Here is an 18,007-nt window from a genome sequence, read left to right on the forward strand (position 1 = left end):
GAAGTGTCTATCTGCCGGAGGGCAGGAAGGCCCTGCAGAGAGGCCTGGACAGGATGGGTCGATGGGCAGAGGCCAATGGGATGAGGTTCAACATGGCTAAGTGCCGGGTCCTGCATTTTGGCCACAACAACCCCATGCAGCGCTACAGGCTTGGGGCAGAGTGGCTCGAAAGCTGTGCAGAGGAAAAGGATCTGAGGGCGTTGGTCAATGCTTACCTGAACATGAGCCGGCAGTGTGCCCAGGTGACCAAGAAGGCCAATGGCATCCTGGCTTGTATCAGGAGTAGTGCAGCCAGCAGGACCAGGGGGGTGATCGTCCCCCTTTACTCAGCTCTGGTGAGGCCGCACCTCGAGTACTGTGTTCAGTTTTGGGCCCCTCACTACAAGAAGGACATCGAGGCTCTGGAGCATGTCCAGAGAAGGGCAACGAGGCTGGTGAAGGGCCTGGAGCATAAGTCCTGTGAGGAGCGGCTGATGGAACTGGGGGTGTTTAGTCTGGAGAAGAGGAGGCTCAGGAGAGACCTCACTGCTCTCTACAACTGCCTGAAAGGAAGGTGTGGGGAGCTGGGGGTTGGCCTCTTGTTACAGATAACTAGCAATAGGACTAGAGGGAATGGCCTCAAGTTGCGCCAGGGGAGGTTTGGGTTGGAAATGAGGAGACATTTCTTCTCAGAAAGAGTGGTCAGGCATTGGGACGGGTTGCCCAGGGAGGTGGTGGAGTCACCATCCCTGGAGGTGTTTAAGGAATGGTTGGATGTGGTGCTTAGGGACATGGTTTAGTGGGTGATATTGGTGGTAGGGGGATGGTTGGACCAGGTGATCTAGGAGGTCTTTTCCAACCCTAATGATTCTATGATAAGGTCATATTCAACTGAGTTTTGCCCATTTTCAAAGACAGTGAGCCAACACACACTCTGGACATCCTATTCTAATGTCTGAGCCCACCTGCACTACCAATTTTTTTTTTTTCTAGCATCTAATCAGAATTTCAGTTATTTGAACAAAATTCTGTCTCAAATTTAAAATCAGAGTTTAAAAAAAAAAACAAGCTTTCCCCATTTATTCTATTTTCTTCATGCCCCTTCAATGCCACTTATAAAAACCATAGAAGCAGCAACTAAGTAAGTATTTTAGAAACATTTTTAACACTCCTTCAGCAGTATCTCAACTATACTGCCTGGGGCTAAGTTACTAAACACAGCACTACAGTGCAGCATTTACCAGCTGCCTACATAATATACTCCAAAATAACTAAAAGAAAATCTTACCGTGACCATAAAAGTAAGAACCACAAAAACAAATCGGAACCAGATTTCTACTTGTGAAAAAGTTGGATTGTAGGTCTTCCACTACAAGAAAACAAAAGAAAAATAGTTTAACATATTAAGAGGATTCACACAACATCAATAATTAACACATTTTGCAGTTACTGAAAAGTCTTTTGGCTTTTCAAAATTTGAAGGTATAACCAAATTCCACCATGTCACTATGGAAAGACAAAGATAAATTCATACCCATTTTCTTCCAAGTTAAAGCTTTCTCTGAATAAGAAGGAAAAAAAAAAAAAAAAGGGACTAGCCAATGAAAAGATAACCAAGATAACCAAAGCAGCCTAGCATCTTTGCTTCTCTTTTACCCTGCCACTTTGTAACACACTCATTGTGCTGTCATATCTTAACGCACTTCTCAGATCAAAAAGGATGTTCTTTATTGACTTCTGTTTCATATTCAAAGTTTGAACTCCAACAATTGAATAAGTCCAGTGTGTTCTTCTTTATTACCAATGTCAAATGCATAAATTGATTATGAAGATGATGATAAGGTACAGTTGTACTTCCTGTAATGAGTCTGTGTTCTTAAAGCTTACTTAAATCTTCCGTTTCACTGAAAATAGAGTAAGGGAAGATTAAATGAGCCAACCAGAAGTGAAGAACTTTTTCACAGGTTAAACAGCAAAAGGTCCTTTAGTCCTCTAATTATTCTGAGGCAGAGATATTAATATAAGCTCCGTTCTGTTGACAGATTATGTTACACCTGGCATGCTTCTCTTTTGAAACCACTTCTGTAATGCACATGCTCTGCCCATCTGACAAGAAGCTTTACCTTTCAATTGATTTAGTCTGTCAGCCTCTGTCTTGTCTTTTTAAATTGCAAATGCAGAATGAAAATTTGATGTGGAGAATCCTGATGTACAAAAGGAAATCAATTATTTCAACCGGGATCAACATAAACCACTGTACTAATGAAATAAATTGATAATTTTTCTTGCTGTGGGAAAGTAGAGCTTTTGAATTAGGTTTCTGGTTTTGTGTACAAGTCTACATTAAAGGAAAACTGCAAAGCAAGATGATAAACCATACAACTATAAGTGCCCCAACACTTCATCCTGCTTGAATCTGGAGCAAAGCAAAGAACTTGTGAGATTGTTTTCAACCCTCAGCTTATTTTTAGTGATGCACTTTACAAATTGGAGCATTTCAAATATCAATATTCAGGAAGCTCACTTAGTATGTAAAAACACTTTTGCTTTACAGTAGCTTTTGCTTGCCGCCTGCCTACTCTGACACAATGTTATATACAGGTAGAATACAACACAATAACCTGTACAGTAAGTTCAGTTTAGTTTCATTTGCTCCTAATGCAAATGTTTCTAAACTTTTTGGAGTCACTCAACACACACCAGTGATTTTAACTGCTTCACAAGCAACCTTTACCACTATGAACTGAGCTAGATGTTCCACTAGGGATTGCCTGCTTATTTTAACTAAATAAACATTTTTCTCTTCCTCTTAAGCACAGACAAAAAAAAAGTTCTTCATTTGAGTCTGTTAAATCTTTCTGGCCCTAGAAAAAGTCTGGAAAAATCTTGTTGATTCAGATACACCTACTGGAAAGACTGAAAAAGATACCGTGCTGTAGAGAGGCAACATCCCCATAAGGAACTGCAGAAAACTGGAATTTCTAGTCTAGCTTGCCTACTGTTAAATATTTCCCAGGAATTACACCAAAATTATCTGTCCCAGAAAACAGCATTAGGAGTTCTGAAAGGAAAACGTTTCTTTATAAAGAAAAATATTGGATTAGAACATTATTAACAGCAAATGATAAAATAGTTCTGAAATTAGTAGTGACAAAAAGCTTCATTACGATGAAATGAGGTAACTTTTTATTACAGTTAAAGCATGCTTCTACACCATCGGTAATTAAAGTAAGAGTTTAGACTTTTGCTAGTCTAAAACTTTATACTTACTGTGAAAGTAATATTCTTCACGTATGTTAATTTATATAGATCTTCAAAGCTAACAAATATGTTGTACTGAGTATAGTTCAGGTAGCCAAGGTGAGCAACAATGATTTCACTGCATTTCTGTGAACACATACAACGAAGAATAATATGTAAAAGCCTTCAATTTGTTCTACAATATCTACTGGTAGCATAGGCTGGAGAATTTGTTTCTGAATAGGCAAACATAAATGATGTTTATAATGTGTCTTACCAAACTTGATCAGTCAAAGCAAGATTTAAACAAGACCCACAGATAAAAATTCCTCGAAAGATAACAGATATCAGTTTCTTCTTTCTTTATCAGAAGAAACTGATAAAGTGAGTCAGCAGAATCAAAAGTGGAACTGATAAACAAACTTTTGACTAAAGCTGGTGAAAGAAACTGCCTGCAGCACCAAGGAGGATTTGGATAACTGTCTGTCAAGGTCTAGGTCACTGAACTGTGAGATGTGGCAATCTTGTACTAACTTATTTATAAAGGATAGCAGGAAGAAAGAGAAAACCCAAACATACTGCTCTCTTGGCCGCGTGCAACTAAATCTGTGTTCTTTAATTTCTGTAGACTTCTGCCTGTGCATACACACACACACTCACATACACACAAATTTGATTTACACTTTACACTTATCACAAAAAAACTTCAGCTCTTCCCTTCCTAAAGGATTCAAATATGGCAAGTTGTTTCCAATGTCTCTAAACTCAAAACTTACAGTTAAAATTACAGTAGAAAATCAAAACCCTCAACATTTCTTCTCCGGTGGAAAGAAAATTGTTTTTTTCCAAAACACAAATGCTAGCTGATTTAAAGCAGTCTTTGTGCTAGGCAGTGGACATGAACTTCTCTCTCCCCTGGAGCCCTATACCCAATCTTCTAATCAAATATTCCTTTTTACAGTATTACTAATCTGTTGAAGTGTCCAAGCAGCACACACTGCTTCATTGGCAGAAGAACTGCACTAACAAGAAAGAGGGGTCTTTTAGAGGTAATAGACACAAACCACAGAAGGAAACAAACAGGAAAAAAAAAAGATGGATAGACAGATAGATATCCTGCTTAGCATTGCTAGCTAGGTTGCAACTGCAAATGAAACCCTACTCCAGAGTCTTTCCTGAGATGTGCTTAAAGATACCTTCTTCTCATTGACAACATAATGTAGCATGCACACAGATAATTAAAACAAGAAGTACTGCATCAGAGTTTTCTTCAAGCAGGCACATACTTGTGCACAGCTGAGTAACCTTGTCCGGTTGTGAGCTTGATTATTAACATATGGCGTACTTCCATCCTTCACCACTCCGAGTACTTTCACTGTCATACTAACATTTCTTTTGAGTGATACTGTAATTAAAAAAAATAAAAGGTTAAGCTATTGTCACATGCAGAAGTATGAACTCAAAAAGAGTTCCAAATAAAATTTAAAATACGTACGATATCCAAAGATTACTTGGTTATACCTTACAGGAGTAAGGTTCTATTATATTGATTAATAATAACAACAAAATACACCAACCTTTTCATTATGTATTTAGGCAGTAAGTCACAAATGCCCTGTACTGAATCTTAACAAATTAAAGAATTCCTGATTACATTATTGCTCATGCATTTACAGGGAAGCTTTACTGTGCAATTCATATCATTAAAAACAGTAATTATATATATATATATATATATATATGTATATGTATGTAATCCCCCCCATAACGAAGAAACAGACACACATTCTCTACATACTACTGTTTTCACAGAAATAACAATCAACCTATCCCATAAAACTGTTGCATCCAGTTCTCAAGATTAGTTCAGGCCATGCCTTTACTGAGGACAAGGGGTGAAGGGGGAGAGACTGTGTCAGGAAAAAACCATTAACAGCCATGAAGCAACAGGATCACATATGTGGCAGATGAAATTAAGGAAATTATAGTATACAAAATTAGGTTGTTATAACAGTTTCTTTAAAACTAGGTAAGATTCTCACCATCGTGCTGATCCAATTCAACTACACAGGTCAGCCACAGTTGCTGGTTGTAAGTAGATAATGGTGGTGAACTTAAATTAAAAGGCTTTAGCTGTAAAAAACAAAACAAAACACAAAAACACCACAGGGTTATCACCAGTCATTATTCTGTTACAAGACGCATCTGCACTAATAATGATAAAAGGTATGCTAGTGTCAATATTTTTGGGAATAGATTTAATATATGCTGTGTGGACAGTATGATAAGCACCCCAAATATAAGTCTTCCAGAGAAGTAGCTAAAGCAGCATATGTATTTTGACCAGCAAAATAAAAAGTAAGGCATGAGTACTTAAAGCACATAAAAGCATCAGCAATAAAAACAGTTGAGATATGAAAGTCAAAAACCTAAGACTTAGCCTGAAAAAAGTATATTTCTAGCACTTTACATTGAGTGAGATTTGTGACACCCCCCACCCCCATCTGCTACAACGTTGAAGCGGTTTGAAGATTAAGTATGAAAAAACAACTATTTTTCCATTAGGTTTTCTAGAAATTCCAGTCAAAAGCATGGGAGATATGGTTAACAGATAAAATCTACATACAGGAAAGCCTTTTCTTATTTGATATAATATATATATATTTTATTATTAATATTTTAAAATCCACCCATAGCACAGTACCAATTCAAACATAGATAGGTGACTTATGGAACAACAAAAAAACCCCACAAGTTTACACAACTATACTGGAATTTATTAATTTATTAGTGCCTTTACAAAAAATGAGCTAGAAAGAAATAGAGACAGAGAAACTGAGAATCAGAAAATGAAAGCTTAATATACATGTTTTCAGGAGAATGAATGCGAAGGTTCATCGTAGGAAGCCAGATCGTACCGTCTTGATCACTTGACAGTGAACAATTAAAAAAGAAGAAACATTCCTTCCCAGCTGATAGAAAGGGTAAATCAGAGGAGAATTATCAGTATTTGTCACTAAGATCACTGTTTTTCTGTTTCTGTTCTCAGTTTCTTCTTTTGGATCCTTACAAGAAGCTCCAGTATGAGCTCACCAGGGAATCCTATCAAGACTTGAAGAAACATCATCCCGTCATAAAATTCTCTACCTTACCTGCTCACAAAGTAATAGGCTAGAAAATGTTGCTGGGTCACTCATGAAGTAATGCAGTGGTAATAAAAACACTGCGTGATCAGTTTCAATCTGGAAAGCATCATGTGGCCAAGAAGCTTTCTAGTAAAAATCTAACTAGTAAAAATAACGAGGCTAGGGGCAAGGGGATTTTTAACATTACTGATACCAAGTAAAGCCATTTGCATAATAATCCAGCACTATTTATCTATTCTTACCTTTAGGCTGTTATTTAAGTCAGTTCTTGCTACAGAAGTTTCAACTACATTAGGACCTGCAAAATATTTAAGAAGAAAAACAATAATATTAAAGTAATAATACAAATACAGGATTTCAAAACACTGTACTAAATACCTTCCTGTAAAGCAGGTAAATAGTATCCCACTTTGCAGATGTTTAAACTGAAGGGTAAATCACTTAGGTTTCTCAATAGCATTAACAAACTTGGCCTGAAAGTTTTCCACCACCAACTTCCTTTAAGGAAGCTCATTCCCAAGAGTGATTTAATAATATGTAAATTATTAAAGAAGCTAGCTAAGTATCAGTGGCACTGTTGTTAGAACAGCTTGAAGCTCAATCAAGGGCTGCAAAAAGATTTGAAAAAAACAGCTCAATTGCATTTAACTCCCCATTTTTTATGGCCAAACTGCTACCATTATGTGATTTACTTAGAGGAGGATGATGTCCACATTGCATTGCACCCATGACTGGGGCACCTTGGCAAACACATCCCATTGTGTTTGACTACATGATGATAATGCCTTTTTATGTATGTACAGCACACTTAACTGTAGAACCAAATAACAGTACTTTTTTAGCTTGTGCTGGATGTTCAGCACATTGGTCTGTTCAAGTAAAGTTACCCGCAGGTCCATTTAGAAACAGCGCTCAGACTACACAGATTGGGACCCTTCCTTTCTGTAGGAACCTGGGGCTATAATATATTGCATTTATTTGCAATTTTTAAAATCACATAACTGCATATAAGTGTAATTGCATAGAGGTTCTAGAAACAATTTCTCCTAAAACACACAAGCCATTCAAGCAATGGAGTTTCACGTCCAATTGTAGCAGATGTCCAGCTTACTCCCCCAGACTCCTGCTCTCAGGGCAACCACTCCTCCAGTCATTCCAGACACAGACACGCACACATAACACGTACTGATCAACTGCATCTGCCCACTCATGCCCTGCCCCTAGATCTGTATGCAGTAAATGGGGAAACCACAAGGTCTTACTTTATTTTAGAAGAAACCTCCAGAGGCTGTCTAGTCCTACCTCCTGCTCAAAACAAGTGTAATTAGATCACATTGCTCGGAGTCACATCTAGACGCGTCTTGAAAACCCCCAAGGACAGAGACTCCCAGAACCTCTCTGGGCAGCCTGTTCCAGTATTCAAGCACTTTCACAGTAAAAATATTTTTTTTCCTAATATCTAACTGGAATTCCACACATTCCAGTTCGCATCTGTTGCCTCTCTCCCTGTCACCATGGACCTATGAGAAGAGGCTAGTCCCATCTTTTCTGTCTCCTCTGATATGGTAAGCAAGTCTCCCCTTAGCCTTCTTAAGTATGCAAGAATACATAGTGCTAGGGAGAAGAGGAAAAGCTAATCAGGGAAGCACATGGACATACTACACAAATGGACTTACACGGAAAAATCAAGGGGAATAGTAGGAAAAGGTCTGCATCTATATACTGGGGTGTGAACAAACAGAGTAGATGTACAGCAAGTAGGGACATAGGCAAGACTTGTATATGTGCATGTGGGTCACCCTAAAGGCTTCCCAGTCACATATTTCTCTATCCAAATGGTCTCTCCCTTATCTACTTGGTCTGGGGATTTAACGTAAGTTATTAATCCTTAAAACATGCTGTTTCAGTTAAAAACTTAGTATTACAATATTTTGTAAGAAAGACAGTTTTTCACAAAGACCATGGACTTCAACGTTGGTACAGAGGAAGAACAGAAAAGAAGGGTTTATGAGTGACATAGGCTCGTTTTGGGGGTAAGTATTATTTTAGGTTAGCTGTCACGACAGCTCTAAACATTCAGCATTGCTTGAGCTTCTATAAGCACTAACTACAGTATTAACCACCTTACCAGACTTTAAATGGAAAAATGACATACTCATCCTATCACATTCAAAGCTTCATATTACACCTTCAGCTCAACTTCACTAAACAGACACCTGCTACAAAGTCAGTTCTGAGCTACTGAACTTTTCAGTTCTCAAGTACATACAAAGTGCTTGGACAGCTTTTCGGAAAGTATTTTTGTTTTGAAACGCATAATTGTAGTTCAGTAAGTGCTCGAAGTTGATAAATCATCTTATTTCAGTAACTGTTAACAAAAACAACAGAATGAACTTTTTTTTTTTTAAACCAAAAGATATGAAAAGATACTGGAGTAGAAAGATCGTAATCATGGTTTTCAAGAACAGCAACCAAAACAATAAGGAGGTTCTGCTGCCATCACTGCTGCTCCTTTAGCAAGCAATACACTAAAGCTTTCTAAAGCAACTGACTAAAAAGATGCTGTGGTCTTACTAAAAAACAAAAACATACACACACACCCACACAGAGAAAAGATTAAACTATATTGTTATTGCTTTCCTTTTAGTCTTGTTAACAGAATCCTATCTGAAAGCAGGCAATCACTCTGAGGTGGGGAACATGAAAACTGCAAAGGTACAGAAAATGAGTTCTGTACTCATCTCACCCCAAAGATGACAAAGACACATTAGGAAAAGGGAAAGAGAACAAGTGTAAGTTGGGAAAAAAACAAATCTGCATCTGTCTTGGGTTACAAGAACCAAAGAGCATCAGTCACCTCAGATTAAGCTATCTTCTTTACTCAGATGAGTAGTAAGACTTCTGCTACTCTTCCCAAATTGCAGATAGACATGCTGAGTATGGGGAATGGCATATACAGGCATCACAGAAAAAATGAATGCATCACCTTTTCATTTACATAGTGGGTTTGGTGAGTTTTACTCACTCTGTGCCCTTTGAAGAGTGAATACTCTATTGTTCATGCCCCTCCCTCTGTTCACAGCAAGCATGAAATTGTCAACAAAAGCCATTAAAAATCATTGCAGTTTAAGCATTCACTCAATGGTTCTCCTCCCAAGGTAAACACCTTTCTTTTAAAAATAATTAAATTATTATAATGAACTGCGTCCATGCTTTGTCGACAAAGGCATCCAGCAAACCAACCTCACAGGGACAGGAATTCCTCAACCATTCCAGCTCCTGAAGGGAATCGCAGGCAAGTCCTGGAACCCCAGCACCGTGCAGACGACTGAGCATTGCTTACAGCAGCTAAGTCCTCCCCAATTTGGGGGACTTGATAAAAATCTTAAATGTTTGTTAAATGGGGTCAGGTTGCTTAAAGAGTGCAACCGGTCCCTCCCTTTCCCTCTCCCTGTCTGCTGTTTAACTTCTGTGTTGAAGCTATCCCGACAGCAGAGTGTTAGCATGCTAAAACTTCAGTGATAGTATGCAGACTCCTCTTCCAAGTGTATTTTAGACCCAGAAAAGTTCTCTGACATGAAATGTCAGACTTCCAGAAGTATCTCTGATATCCAGGACAAGATCCAGCCACTAAGTGCTCAGCGTCCTAGATCTTATCATGACTCCCACAGAGGTTTTTGGAATTAGGGACCTGAGTTCATGTGTTCAACAAAAGAAGTTTGTACTATTACATTACTAAAATATAAATGTTTTTAATTTCTGTTGCACTTATACCTCCAAAATTTAGAAGACTTTATAGTTATGAACTTCTCTCAAAGGAAATCCAGTATTAGCACTATTATTTTACAGACTAAAATGTAAATAAGAAAATTAATGTAGTACTCAGCTGAAAAATTCTGTTACAAAGATTTTGTTTTGTTTTTCTTTCTGACTCCCCCTGCAAAGCAGTTGCAAATACCTAATCTGTGCAGGTAGTAAGTAACCCTATGAAAAACCGTGTGACATACAAAACACCTCCCCCTCCCCGTAAAAAGTACTATTTCCTCAGATATCTCAAGGGCAGTAAGCTCACTAGCATTTACACACCTCTGTAAATATCAACACATATAGATAAAGCATGCAAAAACTTAATGTTTTAAGAAGGCAACATTCTTACCCGCTATTCCTATGAAGACTGTCAAACCAAAACAGATAAAGAATACTACAAAGACCAGGACAAAATGTCTTTTGGATAGTGTATATAACCGCATCGGTGCCAACCTACAGGAAGCAAAAGAAAGCACAGAATTAGCTGTCAGTCACATTTCTAAAGAAAAAAAAAATCCCATTCACTATCCATTCCTCCAGAAAGAAAATTAGATCAATCTCTGTGGTAACATGTAACACTAAGAAAAGAAAACACATTAACGCTACCAGGGATTATCAGACATACGTAGGGGCACGCATACCTGCATCGTGAAGCAGATTCATTTTGCACATTTTTTTTAATACTAGGATTCTCTATTGTCCTAAAACTTGAGTAAGAAAGGATTTCTTAACTCACAGGGAGAAAAAGTCACTATTTTTAGTTCATAAATTAATCATTTAAACATCCAAAATACCATGTTTGCCACAATGCCAGCTTAACATACAAGGATCAATATCACTAACAACCCGCTTACCTGCACAGGATCTTGTGATCCAACATTTAGTTTTGAGCTGTGCCAGAACTGAGCTGTGGCACAGTTAATTTTCTGCTGCTATAGCAGTCGGTATAGAAAGCTGCCCTGTTTATACAGGAAAGTTGTAGGATTTAGGAGCAGTGAGGGTGGAGAGTTGTTGTTTTCTAATAAAGCTGTAGGAGCGATACACGACTGCACCATCATGGAAAGAAGCGAAAGCATTAAGATGAAGCACAGTGATCAGCTTGGGATAAAATTTCTTTTCACCATCTGACAGTGGAGTTCGTGCTGGTCAACCAGATTAATGAAGAAATAAATGCATTAAAAGTGGTGGCATCCTTTCCAAAAGCCCATCCCAAATTCTGGGAGCAGGTACCCCTGGCCCTGCACGCCTGGGAACATGCAAGGCAAGCAATTAATTCACTTTTAACCAGTAAAAGCGTATAACCATAGAATCATTTAGGCTGGCAAAGACGTCTAAGATTATCAGGTCCAACTGTTAACCTAGCACTGCCAAGCCTACCATAAAACCATGCCCCTAAGCACCACATCCACGCATCCTTTACGCTTCCAGGTATATACCTCCTCTTTTATACCTTCAGGGATGGTGACTCAACCACTTCCCTAGGCAGCCTGTTCCAACGCTTCACAACCTTTTTCATGAAGAAATGTCTCCTAATGTCTAACCTAAACCTCCCCTGGTGCAACTTGAGCCCACTTCCTCTCATCCTATCACTTGTTGCTTGGGAGAACAGACTGATACCAACCTCACCACAACCTCCTTTCAAGTAGGTGTAGAGCATGGTCAGGTCTCCCCTGAGCCTCCTCTTCTCCAGACCAAACACCCCCAGCTCCCTCAGCCGCTCCTCACAGGACTTGTGTTCCAGGCCCTTCACCAGCCTTGTTGCCCTTCTCTGGACACGCTCCAGCGCCTCGATGTCCTTCTTGTAGTGAGGGGCCCAAAGCTGAACACAGTACTCGAGGTGCGGCCTCACCAGAGCAGAGTACAGGGGAACGATCACCCCCCTGGTCCTGCTGGCTACATTATTCCTGATACAAGCCAGGGTGCCACTGGCCTTCTTGGCCACCTGGGCACACTGCCGGCTCACATTCAGCCAGCTATCAACCAATACCCCCAGGGCCCCTTCTGCTGGGCAGCTTTCCTGCTGAGAAATGATGGAAAGCGTCCTGGCGAGCACTTCCGGCAGCTCCCTCCATACCCTTGGGTGGATCCCATCTGGCCCCACGGACCTGTGTACCTCTACATGGAGCAGTAGGTCACTAACCATTTCCCCGTGGATTATGAGGGCTTCATTCTGCTCCCCATCCCTATCTACCACCTCAGGGGGCCGAGTACCCAGACAACAACTGGTCTTGCTGCTAAAGACCAAGGCAAAGAAGGCATTAAGTTCCTCAACCTTTCCCTCATCTTGTCACTGTCTCCCCCCACATCCAACAAAGGACTGAGATTCTCCTCAGTCCTCCTTTTCTTGTTTATGTATTTACAGAAGCATGCTTTATTGGCTTTAATGGCAGTAGCCAGATTAAGCTCCAGACGCGCTTTGGAGCTTCTAATTTGGTCCCTGCAGAGCCTCACATCATCTTTGTAGTCTTCCTGAGCACCCTGCCCTTCTTCTAAAGGTTATAAACTGTCTTTTTCTTCCCAATCTCTAGCCACAGCTCTCTCTTCAGCCAGGCCAGCCTTCTTCCCTGCCGGCTCATCTCTCGGCACATGGGGTCAGCCTGCTCCTCTGCCTTAAGGATTTCCTTCTTGAAGAGCGCCCAGCCTTCCTGGACTCCTTTGCCCTTCAGGACTGCCTCACAAGGGACTGGGATTATTAATAATAATCTAAATGTTATTTAAGAATCACTGCAGTCTCTCCCAATGAGGTGCTACAGAACAAACGACGTTTTTTCTGTATGGTAAAACGTAAAGGATTCAAACCGCAACTTAGCTCACCAAGGTGGTGGGGAAATGAAAGGGGGAAAAAAAAGAAAAAAACCACCCTCAGAAGTAATTTCCTATTCATAATTTTTCACTGGCCCCTTCAGTTCCACAGATGACCCGGTACTCCTCATCTACGAAGAAGACACATATGGGGTATTCTCTTGAGACACACAAATACTGATCTAAACAAGAAAATGCCTGGTATATAAAAATCATATAAAAATGTTGACACACCTAAATTAAATGTAAGGGTTTGAGTGGATACCAAATCCTTCACGGAAGAGCAACCACTGGGGACTATTCAATACACAGAAACCAGGTCTGAAATTGGAAAGCCCCTGGGTTGATAACAGCTGAAGACAGGAGTCTCATAACATATATGCAGGGAAGTGTCACATAAGCTCATGCGTATCTTAACAGCTTACATCTGGGAACAAGCTTAACAGCTACTGTCTGGTGCAGGATACTTTTGACTTGCTAAGCACATTTTTGGTTCTCTTCATGAGCTTCCTGTTTCCCCAGTTTTTGCAGAGAGGTGTATAAGGTGAACACGAAAAGCAGCTTCATCTCCACAGTCCTTATGGGAAAGCCGCCAGAGCTCACTCAGCCAACACTCACAGCTATCAGCAGACATCGCCTTGGCTTACTCTTGCGCCAGAGCACAGATCTGCTCACAATCTTTCAAAGAAGCACGTTCCAGACATTGGCTCGTTCTTTATTCCAGCATCTCCGGACCTAGCAGTCAAGATGGGTACGAATACACGTGAAGAACAGGCGTGCTGACACTTTACAAGGAGAGGAGACCAGACAGAGTATGGACATGCTGTGCCTTTTTTTCTCTTCCTTCATATGGGTACTCTTTAAAGTCCCATTTCAGCAACCGGGTGTATGTGCTATTTCACAGGTCAATAAGGCTGCACAGATCTGTCCAGAAGAATTTAAATGGCAGAAGATCAGGATAAGAAGAAAAAGGAGAAAAACAAACAAACAAAAAAACAAAAACAACAAGAAGATGAAATAGCTCATGCGAGAAAAAGAACATTTCTTGAAGCAATCCACGGAAGGATTTTGTAAGAAGAGGTTAAGATACATACTGAAAAGTATGCACAGGGTTTGCTCACAGACTTGAGCATGGGGAATTAGAGTTCCTCGGACTCAACTCTTACCCATCTCAGGCTGTTATATCAGCAGCTATCAGAATCTGGTGCTCGCATTGCCATACTGCCAGCAATCACAGATTTAATCATAAACCACAAAGTCTATGGCCTTCTAAAGCGGAGGAGCGTTCTTTAAAACTTCAGTCTGTGGGATCTTGTAACAGAAGACTTTCAGCTCTTTGAAAGAAATCCATTGATTTCTGGCCCTTAGAGTTTGAAAATAAGAACTTCTAGAGGCGCAAGAGCCAAACACAAGGTATGTGAAACACAAAAGGCAAGCTATTCGTATTTTATTTCCTCATTTCTCACAACTGTGTGCAATTTTTGAGCAAGCTGGAAGTACCAACTACACACACAAAAATCACATGCACACACATCTTCTGAAAAAGCCATAACTGCCAGCAAGACGGAGTTCAGAAAGGATAGAAGGAAATGAAGTATTAGCAAGTGAGAGTCAAGGTTGGAAAGTAAAACCAACAAAAATAGAAAGGGGAACAAGAACAGTAAGTCAGACTGACAGAACATTTCTGTGGGGTTTCAGGTAACTTAAAACTCACTGATAAATATTGACCTATGTTGGATCTGATGGAAACCCTGCACCTGTGAACTATAACCTTACGTGATCAGGTAGGATAACTGCAGAGCCTCATTCCCTAAGCCAGCCTGTGAATCCACGATTGCGCAGCATGCAGCTGGCCGGCAGAACCATACTATGCAGAAAGAATTAGCAGACATAACTGGTTGTGTGACCACCTTGATAGTGGTCCTTCAGAAATGTCTACTGACACAGCAGCAAAGTCCATTCTGGTGTATTCTCTAAACATTTACATGTATAACCTCACTCACCTCAGAAGCCATTTGCTATGAGGCTAGATCTTAAACTAAGCCGTCAGGTGGTGGCTTAGGCCAAAACACAGCTAAACATTGTGACTTTTATTGACAAAGGCAGCAACGCTGGAACCCAGCAGCTCACACCCCAACATTTCCATCAGTGCTCAAGCACTAAGAGTGCTGTGCCAGAAAACTTTCAGAGACGCTTGGTAATAACACCTCACTGTTTTTAGTCATGGCAATCCTGTAACAATTTTTCTAAGAGCAAATGAAAGACCTCAGCCAAATCTTAATTGCAGCTATCCTGACAGCAAACAACAATATTTAGTGTTCCTACAGGGTGCTGTATTTTTCATTGTCCCTGCCTGCAATAACAGAACTTCCTTATCACGTTGAAGTATCTCCTTCCAACCTATCGCCAGCTGACATAACAGGCAGATAAAACAATCCTCCTGTGTGTTCGTTGTTCAACACCTGCCTTTTGGAAGGAGATTATACAAAATTTATGAGTGTACATAAATGTGAGCAGATGATTTCCCACCAACAGCTTGTCTTTTTTTAACATCTGAAAGGCCTAAAAGATGAAACATTCGAGAGGCATCGATGGGAAAAGCTAAAAAAGAAGCCTCATTTTGGAAGCAGTTGTTCAGAGTACGGAAGATGCTTTTAGCCCAGCCAAAGCAGCCTAAAGCCCAAGACGAGCTGCCCAGGTGCTCGCAGATTTGTCAGTCAGCTTTTACGCCCCGTACTGCGTTTTAAAATACCTCAGGCAGCAAGTCAGTATTTTAAACCGACACTAGTGCCTAATGCTAACTGCAGAAGGGCAGCGAGCAGCGCAGAGACGCGCTGTACTCAGACACCTCACACCCTCAGACACCTCCAGCTCCTCTCCTCCCCTGCGGGCCCCTTCCCACCCAACCCCTTTGATCTAAACGCCCCTCTCTGCTACCCAAAACCCGCAGCACCCCCACCTCACACCGCCCCGTCCCCCCCCGCCACCCCCACTCACGGCTCCATGCCGTTGCCGCATGCGCAGTGCGCTCGCCGCCCCCGCCCCCCGCCCGCCGGCCGTGCCTCGCGGCGCCTTCCGCCTGCGTCACGCGGCCGCCACGCGGCTGGCCGACACGTCACCGCCGGCACCGCCGCCGCCGCGGGGCGAAGGGCGACGCTGCGGGGGGGAGGAGGCTACGGCGCGCCCGAGGGGACACGGGGCGGCGGGAGCGCGGCGCCCGCTCCGCGCTACGCAAATGGCGGCCGCTGCGCGCGGGGAGCCGGGGGGGGGGGGGTGCGGTGCGCGGGGCACGCTCCTTAAAACCGTCCTCCCCGCACCCGGCGATGGGTTTTAGTTTTATATTTTTTTTCCACGCGGCGCTGCCGAGCCACCGCTTGAAGGGATTGGGTCACCGGTGGCTGTGAGTTGCAGCAGGTAGCCCTCAGCCCGCTTCAGGCGTTTCCAGCAAGTTGTCCCTGGCCAGAAACTGACAGAAAAACATCTGCGTCTAACGTCTGCATCTGCGGCCGTTTCTGCTGCTCTGGGTAGCCCAGCTGCAGAGTTACGGCTGCTGCCATTTACATACACACGTCTGAGCCGTTGCATGGCTGCTCCAATCCCTCTGGCGCTCAGTTCTCTCACACACATGCCCGAATTTATTGTCCTCGTACCCCACCAAAAAAAAAATACATTCTTCTCACTGAACAGATAGAAACCTGAGGGAGAGAGAGACCAAGACTTGACAAAAGTCACTTGCAAAACAGTGTAAGTGGCAGAGCTTGAAATCCAACTTCACTTAGCCATGGGACCACATTCCTCTTTGCCATCTACCAGCTTCCGAAGAGTTACATTTTAAACGCTTACGTTGCACCCTGTACATTTTGTGAAAATAATGTTCCTGGTTTTACAAATTAAACGCTGAGAGGCAAGGCACGGTTTCAGTGGAAGTGCCTGTGAAAATCCTATCCCTCTAAATAGTCACAGTCTCACTCTGCTTGGCTCCTCACAAGAACATGCCTCACTCGGTGCCCTGTCTGACCTGCGCTGGGGGGAATTTGTGCAGGAAGTGTCTGCCTCCTTTGTCGTAAAAACTGGAAGTGAACAGTGGATGAGGCTTGAAAGGAAACAGGCTGAATGCTCTCTCAGCCTGACCTCTACTTTCATTAACCACCTGAACACTTACGCCATCATTTCATGGCCAGTTTATACTCTTTACCTGCAGCACAAGTGACAAAAGAAAAACTCCAGCCTCACTGTAGCTCTTTGACTTTTGCCAGCACAAATGTTTGTGCAGCTGAGTGTTGACCCAGATCATGGAAATGATCCAAGTTGGAAGTCACGCAGAACAAAAAGTGTTCAGCTGGATCAGTTGTTCAGTCACAACAGCTATACGCATATTGGTGGCAGGTGAGGAAGACAGCAGAAATGTGTGACTAGGGAAAGGAGAGCTACGGCTGCTTTTCTCAGTGGCAGAGCCACTTTACGACAACTTAAACCCATCACACGAAGCTGTACTGTTAGTCTGCTCTTTCTGCTGCTGCTTCAAGCCATTCAGCCCTAGCTGTGTCCTTCACATTGGTGTCTTTCAGGTTCTTCCCCCAGTTGCTGAGACCCAGCAGTTAGCTCTGGAAGAACAAGACAGGTACCAGCTGTGGCTTGAAGCACCTTGAAGGTCCTAGGCTGAAAAGCAGCATGAACCTCCAGGGAATTTGACCGCAATTCTTCAACAAGTTCCCACTGACCCTGACTTGGCTTCTCACAGACGTACACTTTGAGAACTTGGCAAGGATTTTGTGAAGGTGGAAAGAATTGTATCCTTATCAGAACAACTCTATCTGGCAAACTTCAAGTCTGTTCTCTGAAGCATGCAGGCACTGGAGTTTCTTTAAGGAAAAAATTAACAGCTTCTCTTTATTGCTGAGTCAAATTATAGTCTGTTCTCCAGCCTTTTCCCAAAAGCAGCAGAATCACCATGCATGAACTTTTCCCAAATGTTTAGAAGGTTAGCTATATTTTAACAAACCAGAAACACTAACAGGAGGTGTTAAGAAGTT

General features: G+C 41.8%; 1 protein-coding gene across 2 annotated transcripts in view; it reads right to left on the reverse strand.

The window, feature by feature from the left end:
* Positions 1-16,078, reverse strand: part of TMEM181 (transmembrane protein 181) — a 29,395-nt gene extending 13,317 nt beyond the window's left edge. Inside the window, exons 1-7 of one of the 2 annotated variants that reach the window (XM_035538292.2) lie at positions 15,972-16,078; positions 10,522-10,625; positions 6,608-6,663; positions 5,262-5,352; positions 4,506-4,624; positions 3,250-3,366; positions 1,268-1,348 (exon numbers count right to left, since the gene is read on the reverse strand). In XM_035538292.2, the coding sequence (XP_035394185.1) occupies positions 1,268-1,348; positions 3,250-3,366; positions 4,506-4,624; positions 5,262-5,352; positions 6,608-6,663; positions 10,522-10,625; positions 15,972-15,979 (576 nt within the window). In that variant the 5' untranslated portion in view covers positions 15,980-16,078. Of the gene's footprint in view, positions 1-1,267; positions 1,349-3,249; positions 3,367-4,505; positions 4,625-5,261; positions 5,353-6,607; positions 6,664-10,521; positions 10,626-11,026; positions 11,068-15,971 lie in introns of those variants that run through there. The other variant, XM_035538291.1, reaches the window with a different exon arrangement.
* Positions 16,079-18,007: the final 1,929 nt, after the last annotated feature.

Source organism: Cygnus atratus, chromosome 3, assembly GCF_013377495.2.
Source record: "Cygnus atratus isolate AKBS03 ecotype Queensland, Australia chromosome 3, CAtr_DNAZoo_HiC_assembly, whole genome shotgun sequence".
In the NCBI taxonomy this organism is placed as follows: domain Eukaryota; kingdom Metazoa; phylum Chordata; class Aves; order Anseriformes; family Anatidae; genus Cygnus; species Cygnus atratus.